The 20174-nt window shown below is 34.0% G+C and overlaps 1 protein-coding gene across 1 annotated transcript in view; it reads right to left on the reverse strand.

Moving 5' to 3' along the window:
• LOC119631322 (serine/threonine-protein phosphatase rdgC) overlaps positions 1 to 20174 on the reverse strand; it is a 73007-nt gene that overhangs the window by 20386 nt on the left and 32447 nt on the right. Inside the window, exon 2 of the mRNA XM_038023427.1 lies at positions 12889 to 13307. Coding sequence (XP_037879355.1) covers positions 12889 to 13165 — 277 coding nt within the window. The 5' untranslated portion in view covers positions 13166 to 13307. The remainder of the gene's footprint in view (positions 1 to 12888; positions 13308 to 20174) is intronic.

The following is a 20174-nucleotide window of genomic DNA, read 5'->3' on the forward strand; positions in this document are numbered from 1 at the left end:
TTATTTTTTTATATTTTTCTAAATGACAGTGGTTAACAAGTGTTGATATTATACCTACACGTATATGTATATGTGTACACATTGTAGTTGTGTAGTCTGCGTGCACAGAAATATACGTAATGCATGTCCATGCCTATATGTATATATATGTGTTTATTCTTGTGCTTTTTTTTTTATATTTATTTTCGTTTGACACATCTGGGGTTAGTTTCTTTTTTTTATAGTTTTTGGTTTTGTTTTTTTCTGCTCTACACTTTAAACTCACTTCTAATGGTGCTCTTATATAGGCTGATCAGTAATATTACGACTGGTTTACCCAATTAAAAAGGAACTATGTAAACAAGTAAGATAGTAAAAATTTAATGGGTTAGTCAATGCCAGCTTAATGAACATAGTCCATTAGAAATTATTCTTAATCTGAAAGATGTACAAGTTCTTGGTTTCATAAAACAATATATGCAACTTTTCAATCGATGGATTCAAAAAGTGAAATTAATTTTTTTCGACCAAAGTATCAATAATGCACGTACGTAAGATTTAAATTAATCATTTTGGTATAGTTAGAGAGTCGGATGGATAAAAGTCGTGACTGCCAAGTCCGTGTTCAAATCTCAATGCGACGGTGTTTACCGTAAAGGCATAAAATTTATTGATTGAGCATACACCCACTAGGCTGTGGCTACCATTTTCTTATCCCTATTTCACTCGTCACTGCCTTCCAACCGTCACCGTATAACACGATTTGGGAATATTCCCTGAGCAGGGAAGGGAAGAGAAAATTAAAATGATAATTTATCGGCATACGCATCGGAGGCACCATTAAGTGTACATAGTCTTGAGAACGTGAATAGTCGAACCGATCTGTTATTCTGCCTATTCTTCTATATTTGATCGGTCCATGCGTTGAAATAACGATTACGATTGTCTTCGTCTAGAAGATTAAACTTGATGTCAAACATTTTCTTATTCCCCTTGTTACCGTAGCCTCGAAAGTCAGCAAAATCGAGCCTATGGACCCATCCAGTTGCGCATTTAATTGTTCCTTACATGGCACTTATGGTACAGAACGCAAAATCATTTTCTGAATCAATCTAAGCCTGTCTTTCCGTCTATCCCTCTGATGTCTGTCCATGTATTTTTTTGTGTTCAACCTATAGGTCGAAATTCATGAAATATATTGATGACATTTGATACACCAAGAGGTTTTGGCACAAGCACGAACGTCATTGAAAATATTTTGGAGAGGAATACTTTTTCGACCACTCCCCATATAACGCCTTATTGGAAAAAATTTGTAATGGACTAAATAGGTTGAAGAGTGCGGCTACTGTTGAAGTTTTATTTTTCAAAATTTTTGTTAGGATTCGATCACAGCCGAAAACTTCTTCGGCAATTTTCTACGAATTTAATGATAATTTTATGCTCTATTACTTAACATAGTTACACTTTCAAACTTTTAACCCGATTCATTAGGATCGAAGCATTTATAATATGTTTACAGACATAGTTATATCTATGGCGTGAAAATTTACTTTTTCCACTCACTACACCGAAAGATGAGAGTACGTCTGATTTTTATGACATTTTCGCGATTCAAATATTTGTGTATATAAAGGATTCCTAGAGATGCTTTCCATCATTACATTTTCGTTGTCTAAATGTGCGTCCACAAAATAGAAATGTAACACGTCGTGACAATTCGTGTTCGCTATTTCTTGATCAGAGATCGGCTCTTCATCTAACATCATTTTTTGATTGGCAAAGATCATTGATTTTAAATTAAATCTCAAAAGGCAGAATTTTTGCAATTTTTCCCTTTCCTAAAAGCTATGAGAAAAGTCTTTGTTATTTCCGGCCATCTGTCATAGCTATGCTGCCATTGGCGTTGCACATTAAGTCAATCGAAGTATCTATGTACACTTGCATGGCAAAAGTTAGTCAACTAAGATGAGAGTTATATTTATATTTAATCAGGAAGAAATGAATAAATGACGCTTCCTCGTCCTGTAATAAATATATTAAAAGGAAATTAATTATATGCTTCTATGGTAAGAAAGACATTTATGGTTTGCTTTGGCACCATTAACAGAATGAGTTGTTGATAGTGAACGCATTCATATTCAGATTGTCAAACTGGGTATTGTTGTAATTATACTGATTGTATCTTGTGCAGTAATGTAACGAATATGTGTTTTGCGTCATGAAGAAACAAAAAGAAACAAAAAAAAAGTAAATAAATAAATGAAAATATCGGTTTTTTTTTTTTTTTGCATCACTTTCCCCTAAACGGCAACGCTTAACGATTTTTGCACATTCATACTAGAAAGCGAATATAAAATTTACTTTTACATTGAATCCTTATATATAACAGCAGCCTTAAGTGTTCTCATAGAGTTAACCTTTGCGAAAAATGGTTCACCGGCATTCAACTAAGCCCTAAATTAAAATACATGCGATCACTAATTGTGACAAATAAGAAACAAAATCAAATATAAAGGAATATTTTGTTTCAATATAAGAGTATTATACAAGACACCACAAATGTTTAGCAGTTAGTTATGCAATATAATGCTTTTGACCTTATTAACGGACAAAACGGGCAGATCAAGTAAGTGGTAATGATCGTTGAACATTTCACAGCAAGTCATAATTGCTTGGGTACTGTGCTAGCTGCAAGAGCACAGAGTGTCCTGACACCCTGCTGCGGACGTCAATATTGAGAAGTTCTAATAAAGCCGGCGAGCAAAGATCTCCTTTAGCTGAAGAAAGATGAAGATCAAACCCAAAATTTCACGGGTACGCAAATCAGTGAGCTTCTATCTATTAATATATCGTGGAAGAGGTAGCGTGGTGTTCCTTCCCAAATTTCGCAAAGCAAACATCTAAATGTCAAAAAGTTGAACGGGCTTCAAAAGTTAAATAGGGTATCTATAACCAGGAAGCCAAACTATCGGCTACCGAGTATTCGAGTGAAGCACACAAGCACTTCGTAAGGTAAGGGTCTTTGAAACCCAAAGTGTATCGAGCTTTATAAACTGACACTTCTATATGACTGTCAAACTTGAGTTTTGAATCGAAAACAACTCCTAAGCCTTTGTAATTGCAAACATTTCCCAGGATGTGATTGCCAATACGATAATAAGAGGGCGTCCGTCGTATTACACTATGTAGAAGACATCTTCTTAAATTTTTTTGATTTCAGCATAATACCATTGATTGCACACCATGAACATAGGTTCTCAAGGTCAGACTGAAAAACTTTAGTACAATGTATTGAATCAAAGTAGAAGGGACAGTTAAACGTTGACTACACTCAGGAAGGTCATTCACATACAAAAGAAATAGACACGAGCCAAGATATGACTGCCCTGAGAAACACCGGAAATGACGATAATTATTCTTAAATCTCTCTGCGCCTAGAGAGATAGCTACTGAGACCGACAATCGTACTGTTCGAAGAACCAAAGCGATGCAATTTGTAGACTAGCAGTCTATGATCAACTCTGTCGAAAGCTTTGGAATAGTCCATGAAGATAAACTCGGTTTCGCAAAATCGCAAAATTTTTTTGTAGATTGAGCTACGAAACTCCAAGAGATTAGCAGCAGTTGATCTACCTTTTAAAAAACCGTGCTGAGAGCGCGATATAATTGAGTCTTAAATCGGACTAAGCCTTCTTTTTACCAGTGATTCAAATAGTTTAAGCAGTGCACTAAGTTGTAATAAGTGTAATAGGGTTCCGAAGACCACTTTTATAAGGAGCAAAAATCTTCCGATGGAAAGTGACTTTTTTTCAAAGAAACATTAAAAATATGTGAGGATGTTATGTTATTTTGTGCCTCATACATACAATTTCATATTAAAGGAAAAAGATTTCATCGAATATTCGTTACGTAAACAAAAGTGCACGATTAGGTAACTGGCACGTTATAGTAGGTCTATTGGAAAGTTCTGTCCGTTTTTTAGAATAAAACAAAATCCTAATTACCGAATATGGTCCGAAATGTTTAGGGTTTTTCGCAAAATCTAATGTAGTCAAAAAAATTTGCTTCAACGCGACCTTGACAGTGACGTTGTCGAGCAAAAATGGTCGCCCAGAGTGTGGTTTAGCAGAAACATCTTCGCATATCTTATCGGAAATTGTAGCTTCATCGAGCACTTTCAATAATCTTTCTAGACCCATGTGTAGCAATTCTTCTTTGTTGGACTCTGTGCAAAACACGATGGCATCAATGAACTTTATTAGCAGCTCATTTAATACTAACATGAATCAGTATGGTCAGCGCGTCTAGAGAGATAAAGCTAAATATTCTTCCATTGAATTTGCGTATACTTGTTGACTCTTGCTGCGCCTGGAACGGACAGAACGTTCCGAGATACCTAATCTTTACATGAAATCACATACATTCGGATATTGGGAAGACAGATAGTAAAGTATGTCTACAACATGAGTTGTAGACTCACATTAGATTCCATCGGGAGTAAGTAAGGAAAAGCAAGTGTTCCCTCTTACTTATTAATGCTCTCTGCTTTAAAAGTAGTACAATCCGTCTATCCATTTTCTAACATTTTTTTGGTTTTCATAAACGTATTTGTGAAGATTCGGAATTTATTGATCAACGCGTGAGGTGCACAGGTTTTACCGATTCTAGAGTTAACAATGTTACAACTGTAGTTAACAACTTTACTAAGAGATTATTGGGTTTTGCGTAATGTCATGCCATGTAGAAGCACACAAATGGCACTTGACACAATCACTCCTTCATTCATTTATTTACATTGTTTGCCGCGTACAATGTTGCTTACAAATAACGTTAGTTGCAACAAAAAAAAGAAAAAAATAAAAGCGAAATAATTACATAAATAAATTTTAAAATACATAACATTTTGAAACGAAACAAATAAGAAAATTTTATTTAGTACTGATCGAATTTTTTATGACCATCACCGTTATTCCAAAAAAGGAGAAGAACGGAGTTTTGGTTGGGTGCGGGTGCGGGTGCGGGTGCGGGGTGTTTGTGCGGGTGAGTTCTTCTCTGTTCTATGTTCAGAATAAAAGTGAAAGTTTATATGGCCCTTGTATGTGATAGTTTATGAAAACGGAGGGTTGTCAGGGTTTCACGGATAGGCTTACGGGCGTTGTAGGCGTGTCCATTAAAAAGTTTAGGTCAATTCTATGTTATTTCGCGAATTCCAAGTCAATATCTCCAATTTCGCTAACGGCAGAATGTTTACCATCACTACACAGTTGTTTATACGGACAGACGGACAGACGGACATGCTTAAATCGATTCAGCATTTTATGCTGATCAAGTATATACACTATATTGTGGGATCTCTGAAATTTTCATCTGAGGTTTCGACAAAATGAATACGCCCTCCTCATCCTTCGCCAATGGGTGTAAAAATTAATTTAAAATTACAAGATTTTCAAATATACGTCGAAAAAAGTTGTGGAGATACGTACATAAGTGTCTTCATAATTAAAACTGATTTACTTTTGAGAGTGATTGAGACTTTCGACCTTCAAAACATATACATTTCGAAAAAGTTTGGTTTAATCATTCGCTAATAACGAAAGCAAGATTTTTATAAACCTAAACGCATCGACCATTTGCCAGTCAGTTAATATTTGTTAGATAAGCTCTTATGAATCGCATAAACAAAGTGCTAAACATTAATAATCTTAGATAATTTTATTAGATTTAATGATGCATTTGTTACAAAGTTACACTTGTACGTATATCGTATATGAACAACTCTTGCAGAATGTCTTAAATAAATGAGGAAATTTCTCTTTTCACCTCATTATTAATTAATCAAAGTCAGTAACACCTTGCTTCTTACGGACTGTTCATATTAAATGATTAAGTAGATTTTTTTTTTTAAACACAAACAACACAAAAGGTGATGTAAGATAAATAATATAGGAGCATAATAGAAAACGGAACAGTAAAGCCCTAGACAAGCATATCCGCACGATTACAGAAATTAACACTGAGATGAAATTGCCGAGAATAAGAATAAAAAATTTATTTGACGGTCAGTCATTTTGTTTTCTCGATGCACGTAACAATAAAGCTTCGCATCGCATCATTTAAAGCGGAAGAATATTGAGGTCATAGGTGTAGAGAACATTATTTGTTGCTAAGCGCAGCAGGAGGTGCTTGATGTCCATAGGTGGTATAATCTCTGAGGAGGATGAATAACGGAATAATATATGTACCTAATATATGTATAGAGTTACGTACTACACTTTTTGGCATAACGTTCGCTTTGTTGAGGTTTATTAAAAGTTCGTATATTGTCATTTTGTCAGATTAATTTCAGTTGTAGTTCATGGCCAGTTCATGCCAGGCCAGTTAGCTTTTTTTGTATGAAAGTTTTTTTTTTTTTTTTTTCTGCATATTTTCAATAACAAAGCTTTGGATAAATATGCTGACCTTTTCGCACATTTGCAACAGCCACAACCACATACTGGTGCCGTGCGTATTCTTGGTGGGCATTCGATTTCGATTTAGCGCTATCCGGTCGTCTGCTTAATATTGAAACTTTAACATAACAAGTTGAAATTTGCATTCAATTATTGAAAGCAGTTGAAATTATCTTTAATAAATTCTCTTGATTCCTGATTGTTACCATACCTTCTAACGTGGGATGGGTTTTGTATTAAATTGATACTACAAGCATCTAACACCAGGCAATATTCATTAAATGTATCGTTGATTGGATCAGATTTCTGAATCGAATTACTCGTTCCATCAATGCGTCCGTTCACCTCATGCTCACACTAAATTTGCTCATACGTTTGCAACACCGAGACAAATGCATCAGATATACATATATATATATATATATGAGTAGCCCAAGATTAGCCCAAAATTTTAAGTTCAAATGCTCATGTCCGTCTGTTCACCTATTTATTTTTTATTGGAAATTTGATGGTGACCAAAATTAAAAAAGATATATTGAAAGCTAGCTCTTAAACCCTTACCTTAAAAGCTCTCAACTACCTGGAACGTATCAATTTTCTGTATATCGTATGTTGACATTTGCCTATAAATTTAAGAAAGCTTGGCCTGCCAAAGCGATAACGAATTATTTTTTCGTATGTCGTCATGTTGCACCTGGTATAGGGTATATGTTACGTAGCCACTTTACCTTTGTATCATTTTATGGGAAACAAAAAAGAAAGTGATGTAATGTTATATATATATATATATATATATATATATATATGTATGTATGTATATTATATTTTGGCTATGTAAAGCAATGGCGGCTTAACGTCTACTTACATTAGGCTCTTAAATGCAAAATCCTTTTATTATTATTTTTCTCGCATTCTCAAATATTTCAATGGATATTCTGTGAACATGTGGATGAATGTCTTTGTTGAGGTGAAACGTTTGGTTTACTCGCATAGGACTTTTGATCTTAAACTTATATTAATTAATAGTTCGGACTGTTTAATTTCGAAGCCAGACGTTAGCGTTATATGTCGATATGACATGTTATGAAAGTAAATCTTAATTGCGAACTTGATTAAATTTGCGTAACCAAACCCGGAGAATTAAATTTTGTTATCATACTAAGATATTCTAGAAATAGCTCTGTCTAGAAATAATTGTTTCTTTTTATACCGTACATCACTTGTGGTACAAGGGTATATTAAACTAAGATAGACCTATCCCTTATTAGACCGATCTATTCAGAAAATGATTCTGAATAGAATCTAAGCATGCCTGTCCGTCTGTCCGTTCAGTCTAAAAGTCGCAATTTTCGAGATATTTTGATAAGATTTATTACACTAACGTGTTTTGACCCAAGAATGAAAGTGAATGAAAGTGATTCGGATCGCGCCATCTTTTCGACCACTTCTTAAATAACGCTTTGTCGTGAAAACTCATTGCATGAAGAACTGTAATACGTAAAATGGTGCAGAGTATTTATTGATGCACTGTAGTCCACTGTAATATTTTTGCTTATTATCTACAGAAAAACAAAAATTTTACAATTCAGAAAACATAGGGCACTACAATGCACTGTTAGTCTTAGAAGACGTAGCAGTGAGTTCGAAACAGTTGCAAAATTTTCCATTGCCTGCGAACACACCTACATTTAAATGAAAATGGCCCCTTTTTTAAAAGGTTTTTCTTTTATTGAAATTTCGTAACGTGATATGTAATCTACGACTTTTGGGAAAAGTTCTTCTACATTTTAAATCGATCGAAAGAATTTTTATTTTAAATCAAAGTGTATTAGCCCGGTGTAAAAAGAGATCGGCCATCGTTAAGTCGCACAATAATTTTGGTTGAAAGATCTTAGTGCAAGCAATATCAAGGGAAACAATAGCAATAACTCTGCTCTGAGGAGATTTAACTTTTTGTTGGCAACAATAAGAACAAAATATTGCCGAGTTTAAGTGGTCAACTACCGCTTCGGAAAAGATTACGGAAATCCATACGGGGTTTGATCATTTGACGAGTAAATGTGCTCAAGCTCGTCATCAAAAAGTATTGCTTATCGCATATTGACTGATAATTGGTGAGAATGAGAAAACCGTAGACAAGAGATGTGTGCTGCGCTTGCTCACAGTGTTCGACGATAATTTACATCCAAAAAGTCCGAGTTGATTTTTTCCTGGATTCATAACAATGGATATATATTATTGATCCATTACTCCTAAAAGGTAATCAGAGTTAAAATAATAGAGGGAAAAGCGAATATCGGCGCCAAAGAAGACGATCTCTTCTCACTGGGGATTACATGATGAAAAAACAAATAGTGGCGATTATTATACGGATTTCTTGTCATTGTTCGAGCGAAAGGAAAACACCGCAAACTTATTGTCGTTTCGCTACGTTTAACGGAAAAGAAAAAGTCGCGTCATATTAAGACATTGCACTAGTTAACATTGCTCGCGATTGGCTAACATCGGAGTCTCGAATCTGTTTCTCACGCTCCCAATTCTTTGGATTATTTTCTCTTTTCAAGCTTAGGAAACTGAAAGGTTTCGAGGAGCTCGTAAGTTCTCTCCATAAGCACGATAGCGATATATTTTTCCCGGCGAATAAGCTGTTTTTATACCCTACACCATTTGTAGTGGAGGATATATTAAGTTAGTACGGTCGTAGGTAACACACAGATGGGCTTAAGATAGATCCACATTTTATTATACCGATCGATTCAGAATCTTAATCTGAATTCTTCTAAGCCTGTGTGTCTGTTTGTTCCTCTGATGTCTGTCCATGTAAATTTGTGCTCAAGCTAGAGATCGCATTTCCCGAGATATTTTAATGAAATTCGGTGCAGTGACGTGTTTTCACCCAAGGATGAACGCTATTGAAAATCGTTCGGATCGGTCCACTTTTTCGACTAGTCCACATATAACGTCCTATTCTAAAAGTCGTTGCAATTTTCGAAATTCTCGGTAAAAAAGGCTAAGCAGTAGTATCTTAGCATTCTAAATTGGTATGAAAACTTTGGATCGGCTGGGGCAATTTTTGAAAATCGTCTCATATAACGGAAACTGAAGTTCATACGACAAAATGGTATAATTTTCAATGCGCCATGAAGAAAATTTTATCATAATAATAATTTAACGCAGAAAAATTAACTGTACGAAAGTTGGACCATCTTGGCCTATAATTTGGATCCTACACTAATAAGAACTTTCACGAAAATCGATCTTTGTAGAGTAGAAAAGTGTAAGTTTTAATATGTGGTAATCGAAATTGACCCATAAGATTATAGTAAATTCATACAAAAATCAACTCTACAAAATTTGGATTATCTCCGCTTATTTTTGGATCCTGCCCTTGTGCTACATTAAGTTGCCTTTTGGGCCCGCGTCCCCTTAAAAACCGTTATATACCTTTTTTGTTCTGTATATAAAAATGAGGTTTGTGTTAGAGAATGTAGTTTAGGGTATTTAATGGTCGCCCTTGCCCGGCTATAATGTTCTTACTTTTTTTTTATTAACTACTTTTAACGTTCATACTGTAGTCCTTATTACTTGCCCTTCATTTCTAACATTCTGTTAAATGTGCATGACATTCGTACACGCAGTGTTGTATATTAACGGTGCAAAGCTTCTGAAACGTCTCTACATCGGCTTTCATATCATGGACAAATATACTATTTTCCAAGAGGGAAATGAGACGAATAGGGCAAGTGACTAATAGTTACAAATCGATGTTTGATTAAAAATCAGTTGCAAATGCGAATTCTTCTATGCAATTCTAGGCACGTGTATCACTCTTACAATCCGCTATGCAGTACACCCTCGTCGTCATAAACTTTTTTTCATGTGCAAAAGTTTCAACAACATTTAATTGTTGGCCCATTATTGCAACGATGCAACGAACACACAATCATTCGAGAGAGCATTTTCATTCCGTGTACAATCGGACAAAAATGGCAAAAACCCCCCCGTGTAATCGTTAGATACACCTCTCTTCCTCATAAAATAAAATTTAATATTGACATAAAACAAACTCAAACGTGTGTTTTTGCAAAGGAATTAAGGTGACGTTATGCATTTTCATAAGCATATACATAAGCACGAGTGTCCAAAATAAGAGAAATTTTGGGTAAAGTTTTAGTTGCCCTTTACAATCATGGCACTAACTTAATTTAATGTTTCATATAAATATATTTGAAGAATTTTTTTTTTAAATCACAAAATGTCAGAGCTTTAACACACATACATCGCGTAAGGCTTTATAAGAAAGTGAAGAAGAAGAACCTAAGTTTTTTTTTTCTTTTTTTTATTCTCTAAAACAGCAGTAAACTGAAACCATAATTTTCTTTTGATTGACATTCTTTTGTTGCCACTAGTGGGAAGGACAGAAAGAATGTAGCTACCGAAATAGAGCACGTGACTTATGATCATATGTGTCTTTCATTCACAACAATTTCCTTTGACTGCAACATGACGTATGAACATTACACATGTACGAAATGACCTTCTTATCGCGCACACACGTACGCTCGAAAGACAAGAAAATACTTGAAATGGACAAACATCTAAAATGTTGAATGGCAAAAATAGCCACAAAAAAAAAAAAATAAATAAATAAATAAAAAAAATTGCATTTGGCTTGAAACGAATTCGACGAATGCTACTACTATTCGCTCGTATTTATCAATTTTTAATACATTATGAAACTTAAGTGACGGTATTGTTGCATTAAATATAAAGGAATGCATTGTGAATACAACAAGCAATGCCATCACGGAATGTATTCTTCATTCATAAATAGGTCGCCTTATCCGCGGTATTGACCGGCATAAATTAATGTGTAAACGTTCAATTAACACACACAACCTACACAAAGAGTAACATATTTGAAATAACAGGACCAAGAATAGTATAACATACCCAAAGACTAAACGCAATTAACGGGAATATTAAGTAAACAACTTGAAAAATTCATTGTTAATAGAGTTGTATCTGACACTTCCAGGAAAATATTTTTTCTTGCTAAGCAAGTTTAGAACGAGCGAAAACCGTTTGAAACGCGACTCATAACAATTGTCAGACAAAAATAATTCCCGCGATGAAAAATCCGTCTCAACATGAAGACATCAGTACACAATTTAAACGTTACACGTAATGAATAATCGTTCGATGATTTCCGAATATAAACACTATGCGATAGATATATCAAAAGACTCGATTCAATTAATTGAAATTAATCTCAGGTCAATCTTTCTCATCACTTGTGGAAATTATGGTCATTAGAATGATTTTAATTATTTTTCCATCGAAACTTTAACTGATTTTGGTTTCGAATCATCATTCTCGCAGTTCGTAAGTAACTCACAATAACAATTAGAATGAGTCATTTTTCCATCGTGGTCATAGATGTGTGGACGAATCATGTTTAGTTTCAAAGTCAAGCTATTGCTATCAATTGTTCTGCTCGTAAGAGTTCTCTAATAAGCAATGGACCGCCATCTCATATCGATGGACATGCATTTTACTTTGTTTAGTTTTAATAACTCGAAGCGAGTAAACTCAGTGAACTGCAAAGGAAAAGAGACGTTCACAAGTTTTTAGAAAAATCCCTAAAATTTTCATCAACTTTTCTTATTGGTTATTGTAGTTAATAAAAAAAAAAAAAAAAAAAAAAAAAAAAATCAAATAAAGTTAACATTATGAACTGAATGCGAAACATATGTTAGCTTAATGAAATCTCAAAATGTGCGCTCCGGTTCATTTATTTATTAGATCACTTAACTATCCACATGTAGTTAATCTACTATCTATGTCTACTAAAGTTTTTTCTTTTTCCTTTCTTTTTTTTTTTTTTTCTGAGCTAAGCGAGAAAGGAAAAAATTTATATGGGTTTCTTGTTTTTGTTTTGTTGCCATTTTTAACGAAAGGAGTCAGTCATTCCAGAACGCTTTCATACTATGCTGTTTATCATAAGTGCTATCTACATCAATGTTGAAAACTCAGAGAAAGCTTGTCATGTTTCTTAACGAAACTTTTTCTTGAATTCTTTAATTTATTGACATATAAAACGTATATATAATGGAATGGAAAAATGCACAATATATGTATTACGTGTTGGATATGAAAATATTATAGTTTTCGGTTTTGGTTTTCTCTCTTACTAACATACATACACATACACACACACATACACAATGTAAAATAATTTTTCGTACCGGTTTAACTGTTCACGGAAGTACAAGGAAATATCTCAAGAAAAGTAATTAGATTTCATTACACACATTCACTAAGTTTAACTGCGGCATGCAGCGACTCAAATAACACGTAAAATATAATTAACACATTGCGTCGTCGGAACGGTAAAAGAAAGAAAATTTAATTCGTTTTTTTTTTTTTTCTTTTTTTTATAAATATGAATACTTACTTATTTCGGTTTTTGACATGGTGATGCCACGAGTCGGTTTACGCCAATGACGGTACCAACCTTTCTTTTGGAATAATTGTAATAAACTGCTCGCCATGCCGCCGTTAGCCATCGTATAGCTATGGTTTTCGACTGTGGCAGCAACAGTAGCTCTTGTGGCCGCGGCTTTGCCGCTTCGTTCAATTTCTGATGAACGACATGAGGACGAGGTATCAAACGAAGAGCTGCGACGCTTATTCTGCGAGCGTTGGCCAAAACACACACAATTACGCAACATATTTGCGAGTATGTATGAGTAAATAGATGAATTTTATACTCGTTATTGTTTTTTTATGATAAAAAAAAAAATAAAATGATGCAATACACACTTTGCTAAGTTTGTTTTTTGTGTCACTTGGTGTTTTTATGGCATATGCAACCTACAATAAAGTTCAAGAACGTATATGTTATGCACGCAAACAATAGTATTTTCCATTCTTGTTTCTTTTTTTTTCTTCGCTTTCTTACTTTAAATTGCTATTAGGCATACGGCCGTTAGTTGTACGTTAGAAAAAAGAACCAGTGATGTAAATTTCAAAATAATATTGCGGAACTAATCTAATATCAAGCTTACTATTCACTATTTTCTTTTCATTTCGAATTTCAGATACGATCGCTATATGTTGTGATAAATGTTCGCATTTAAGATGCATTTTCACTCGATAAGCCTTCAGACGCTAAAATTGCACGAGATTTTATTAAACATATTTCGACGTACATGCAATATGTTGTCAAAGTAGTTCCTTGCAAGGGCAATAAGACTATGAAGATGAAATAGTCTAGTAATAAACGCTTTGTATCTAATCAGAACCGATTTCGTTGTTGACGAACACAGTTTTTGTTTGTAAGAATATTTTCCTTAAAGACTTGTGATTATAACCGCAGTTAGTTTTCAAGAAATGAATACAAAACGTTGTGAAAGCACCTCGCCTTTCATTCTGTTACAAGAAAAATGACGCGGAATAATTTTAACAATCATCGTCTAGGAAAACTCCTAAACTAAATTTGAAAAGAATTTCACTTTTGTAAAAGATTTTATTCCGTAAATTCTTGCGCTATTGATGGACAATAGCACCAGTTAAGAAGCTCTTCTCATGAAAAATTTTTTTTTTCTCTCGATGATATCCCATTGATTAAAAAAATTCAAGCCGGATTTCCGAACGTTTCAACACATGCAAGAGTTCACATGTTTTCAAAGAACTCGTCCGGAAAAGTATCAAAAATTCAACGATCCTATGTACTACACAAAATAGTGATATTCTTCTCAATTTTGATGCCTGAGGAGGACCCGGCTCTTTTTAAAAAAAAAATCCTCCACATCGATTAATAATGAAGCACGAAAAACAGAGAGTGGACTTTTCTGCGATACAGTAAAATAATTAAATATGTAACTCGTGCGTGGCCAAACGCGAAAATGTGGCTACTACTTTTACCCATACCAAAACAATCACCATAAAAATATGTTTTACATAAACTAAAGACATTATAGTGCTAGCATTTCCAATCGTTCATCCTCACCTGCCTTAGGTCTGCATTGTTTGAGAATTCAATTTTACCTACAGTCTATAATTCGACTACATTTATTAAAAAAAAAGGGCGTAATATATATTAACCCATCTGCCCACACGTCAATACCATGATATTGCTTTGGGCAATGATTTAATTATCCATCCATTTTCGCACTTCTTCAGCATTTCGGAAGCGCGTGGCAGCCAAACCATGTTGCATCGATCTGAGCAAATGGTAATTAGAAGGCGCCATGTTTGGTGAGTACGCTGGGTGTGGCATAACTTCCCATTCAAACTGCAGCCGTGTATCCTTGACAACTTCTCCAACGTGTGGCCGAGCGTTGTCGAGTCAAAAGGATGACTTTGTCTCTGCTAACCGCCATTGATGGTCTATTCGGCAACGATAGGTCGATCCAATTTGTTCAATTGACATCGATAGACGTGTGCAGTGGCATTTTCATTCGGCTTTAGCAACTCGTAATACATCACATTTTTCTGATCCCATCATATGCGCAGCAAAACTTCATACACATAAGCTTCTAAAAGTGTTTGATGGACGTCGGCAGCCGATGTCTTCCAATCAAACAACAAAACAAAATTAATGAACGTCGAAAATTCAATTTTGAGCGTTCGACGATTAGCATCTCTATATACTGAGTAGAAAGCTGTTATTTTGTGTAGACATTGGTCAATAACATCGAATTTAAACATTGTGCATATCGATACTTTACGAATAGAAATTGCTGATCAAAATACATGCAAGCACCCTTTAGATATCTAAGAGTTTTTTGAATGGACTTCCTTGCTCAATTTGGTCGATTGTCGGAAATATAAACATTTCCTCGGATCTATAAAGAGAACCTCTTGAAGGAAATGGTTCGTTTACATCATTTCAATATCATTTTTCATCAGCCATAACCTGATGCTTATATATATATATATAACTCTATTAAGGCATAAGTATAAGAGAAGGGGTTTTGACGATTTTTTCAAATGGAAGGAATGGAGATAACGGAATAATAATATTTAGCAACATTGTTAGGCGTATATTTAAATATATATATATATATATATATATATATATAAAATATTAAGAAATATTAAAAAACGGCAGCCATATTTGTTTAACTGTGGTAAGGATTTCTTTCAGATATATTATAAAAGATAAATTATGTATATATAAAAAATCTTTAAATATTCTACATATTGCTCTAGAGAATATTGGTTTAAGGAAGCCTTACAAAATCTCCAATGGAAAACGTGAAAATTTTTAAAGTTATATTGCGTGCAGTTTTTAAAAATTGTATTTGGAGAACAATGAGTTTAGAGTTTTGAAAAGTTTTTCAAATATGTCTTTCTTTTCCTATTTTTTTTCAATTCTTTCCATTAGTGTGCAATTCCGTCACCATAACAATGATCTTCCGAATTCCCTTTCCCAGACGCTGTTTGGTTTAAAAGTGCCTCTTCTATTGCATTCGTGAAAGCCACAATCGTACGGTTTGCACTATACATGTTTGTAAAGTGATGAAGAAGAATATATATATATGTAATTCTATAGCCGACTTTATTACTAGCTCTAAGCACTTCATCCTTAAACTTTTTCGATCTTTAACCTTTTAGCGCAAGCACTGAAAAATTTGCAATGGTCTTAAGGTTATAGCTAAAGATTTTTGCCAATTAAAATTTCGAGCTTATCTTCAATCTCTTTTATGAAATGCATAAGCGTTCTTTAATCATCGTTTAAGAATATTTAGAAATGCATCAATTAATATTGAGATATACGCTGGATAGATATCCAAAGAAATGAAACACATAGACGCACTCATAACACTTTGGGAAATTTCAGTTAGAAAATTAGATGCAAAATATCAGAATAAAAGTACTTCCGATCAGATTACTAATAACGAATTCAATTCAAACGGAAGGGTTCACATGATGGAAATCTTTGAGAAATTCTCCCTCATACCTTGTACAATTATTGATTCATTTTTAATTACACAGTGTTTTGCACTGTCATGGATTTGTTTCTTATGTCTTAACTTTCATTTTCTTTCAGATGCAATCTCATTATGTTAATGCGACACGCGTGTCTCTTATCCTTATCATTATTATTTAATGCAATTACGTTTTCCCTTTCTCTCTCCCTCTCCCACTACTTGGCGAGCTTATATGAGCGAAGAAAAAAGTTAAACAGATTTTCTTAAATAAACTGTAAGAGATTACTAAGAAAAATAATCATTTATAACATTAAAAGAAAAAAAAAAAAAAAAAAAAAAGCAAACACACTAAGAAAATTATATTCGATCGTGACTAAATCTTTTATATATATGTATCCACTAATAAGAAAAAGTAAAGGAACTAAATTTTCATGCTCTATGATATGGAGTGGGCGCAGCTCACTTTTCCTATTTTCAAAATAAAAGTTTTTGCCGATTGGGCGTGTAGGTGTTGTGGGCGTGTCCTGTGAAAAGTTTAAGTCACTTTCAAATTTTTTTCCGAAATTCGAAAGCGTTAACTTTATTTTTGCGCCCAGGAGAATGTTGACAGCAAGCAGCGCGCAGACGGGCATGCTTAAATCAATTTAGAATTTGGTGCTGATCAATAATACAGTCAAACCTGTTTTTGTGCGGTCTTTTTTTATGCGCTTTTTTTTATTCGATTCTTTTTGTGCGAATCTTTTTTTTATGCGATTCTTTTTGTGCGGTATATGAATATCGACACATTGAATTTCGCCGAGAGGTTAGGTCAATCTGAACTGTGTTGGCATCATTTTTTTTGCTATCAGTGTGTATGTACACATTGCAACAGCCATTTTCATACCTATTGCATCAGCCTATTTCATTAGGCATGCTCAATGTTCTTATGCATATATTGCATCAGCCAATTTCAATACATAATAACTTTAGTTAATTGCTGACCTTTTAACCATTAAGATAGGATTAATTTTATAGTGAGATTAAAGGTAAATTAATTGTTTTCCCTATTTAGATATAGTTTTTTATGATTTTTATTTTATTTTTAGTCATAAGTACTCCCTTAAAATAAATAATCGTAACCAAAAAAAAGTGAAAAGAAAGACAATTACATTAGAAACTAAAATTGCAATATTAAATAGACTAGCAGATGGTGAAGGATCCACAGCTCTTGGTAAAGAATATAAATTAGGTGATTCCACTATAAGAGCAATACAAAAACGTGCAAGTAGAATAAATGAATCTAAAAATTCTGCAACAAACGAAAGTGGTAAAAGAATATCATATCCTAGAAATATTTTAATAGAGAAAACGGAAAAGGCCCTCATATTTTGGATTAACGACTGAAAATTTCTCCTTGTTTAAAATTAGAAATTAAAATTTTTTTAAATGTTTCAATGTGTAGTTTAATTATTTATTTTGTTTGGAAAGCACTTTCTTGCTATTTCGTAAAGCTTTGATGGTCCCTCTCTACCGCATAAAAAAAATTTTCGTTAATATGCTGTGAAAAATTATTTCTTATAGCTATTTATGAAGTTTTTGAATATTTTTTTTTTGTGCGGTTTTTTTTCTGCGGTCCCTATCTACCGCACAAAAACAGGTTTGCTTGTATATATATGTATATAATGAATGGGTATAAGAATTTAAATATATATGGACACATCTATATAACAGAGAAGTTGAAATAAATTTACAAAGTACGAATTTAAAGGCAGCGGGATTGATTTAGATTATGCGCTCGCCTCTATTGAAAACTCTAACGTACTTGGGATTTAAGCCCGCCACCATCGAATTATTAGCCGCGATCTTTTGCCTTGTGGATCGGTAGCACTCTCCTTGACATATAAATATGTAATGTTTCATATTAATACACTCGGTTGTTGCATATTTGCCCGTGTTTTTGTAAACATTTCCTAATGAATTTTCACTAACAAGACCGTATGCGTATGACCCAGAAACAATCGATCAATCGAAAGATTCACAAAGGTAAACCTAGACCGAAAAAACCGCACCGAAACCGCTCAAAAAGCGACGTCATCTTGATGGTTCTGTGCAATTATCGCGCTGTCATACATTGTGAATGTTATTTGAGTGTTGTGACGGCAATTAGATTGAGAGATTTAAAAAAATAAATAAAGATTTGGATTTTATAAATAAATTAATCTTATTTTCTGATCACTGCAGTGCTTGTTTTTATATATATTATGTATATATATTTATGTATATGTAGGATCTGTATATACTAAAGAAAGTCTCACCCCAACGCATTTAAAATCTGATCCGGTCAAAAGCCGCTCCCAATCATCTTAAACTTTAACATGTATTCTCTCTTAGGAGCATTTACAACCATAAATATTTTCGGATTGTCAGGTCAGGTTGTTATTTTTGGGGCTTAAACAACCACTCAATTAGTCAAAGATCATATAAAAGGATGCTTATGAGGGGGACGGGGGAAGGTGGAACTTTTTGAATGCGCTGAGTTGATTTTCTGAACATAGTCGCCGAGCTGTACTACAGGCAATGGAACCCTTGTGTAGCCTGTGTGTTCGCCACGTTTTTCATGTGTTTAATTTTTGAAATATTTTGATGAAATTTAATGCACCGAAATATTTTGGTACAACGCTATGAACGCTATTGGAAATGGTTCGGATTGGGCCTTTTTCTCGGTCACGTACCATATAATGCCTTGTTTTGAAAAGTCTTTATATGAATAAGTGTAGGATGATATAGGGTATTTAATGGTGCACGGAGTCCCGCTATAGTGTTCTTGCATATTTTTAAATGAATTTCGGAAAATGATTTTATCTTTATTTTGCTATGACGATGGATTGTGAAGATAATTCATATTTTCCGAGAGGAAATGTAATACGAATTAGTGTTTATAATAGTATTAGATAGGCCGAGCATACAATTGTAATCATGAAAGAGGATGGCAATTGAGCGGTCATAAAACTTTCTCACGACTAGCTAAACCCTACAAAAAAAAAATTATTTTTAGTTAAAAAACCTTCTGCTGCTTCCAATAATCGCTTAATAATTTTAGCAAAGAACGATCTCTTCAATTCATCTAAAGTAATATCCAATTAAATTTCGCATCACCCTGAACTGTTCGTCGATGTTTATTAGATGCCACATCTATCACGAAAAATAGCTCGGAAAATCCTCTTGCTTAGAAAAGTCAATTTGGAGAAGAGGGATCGGTTTGCTTTAGCTTATAAAAATTCGAGAAAGAAGTCAAAGAAAAGTGAAGAAATATATATTGGAACGAAGAAATGAAAGTAAATTTGTTTAGCAGTGGTGCAGGGGGAAGTCCAATTTGGTCAAAAGGAAAGGAATTACACACATTCGATTTATTAAAAAACCTGTGAAACATGGCTGAGGAAATCTAATGGTATAGGGCTGTTCTTTCGGGGGCAGTGTCGATCCGATACATCTCAGAACTTGTTGGAAACCTCAGTGCTATCGCACGCTAAAGCAAATATGGGAATTTCAGCAAGATAACGATCCGAAAAATTCGTTCATTCATTCAATTTCGCCAAAGCGCTGACCATTGAATGGCCAATTCACTCTCTCGGCCTCAATCCTCTTAAAAATGTTGATGGTGTACTATAGCGTCATGCCTTTTGTAGCGATAAGAAACAGTTACGGGAAAATATTCAAAAAATATTGTATGATATGGTGGCAGAGAGACTTGTGATAATTACTATTATTATTAGTATTATTATTATTTATTACGCCAGAGAGAAATAAATTCCAAGACTAAAAT

This window comes from Glossina fuscipes, unplaced genomic scaffold, assembly GCF_014805625.2.
Source record: "Glossina fuscipes isolate IAEA_lab_2018 unplaced genomic scaffold, Yale_Gfus_2 1, whole genome shotgun sequence".
NCBI classification, from domain to species: domain Eukaryota; kingdom Metazoa; phylum Arthropoda; class Insecta; order Diptera; family Glossinidae; genus Glossina; species Glossina fuscipes.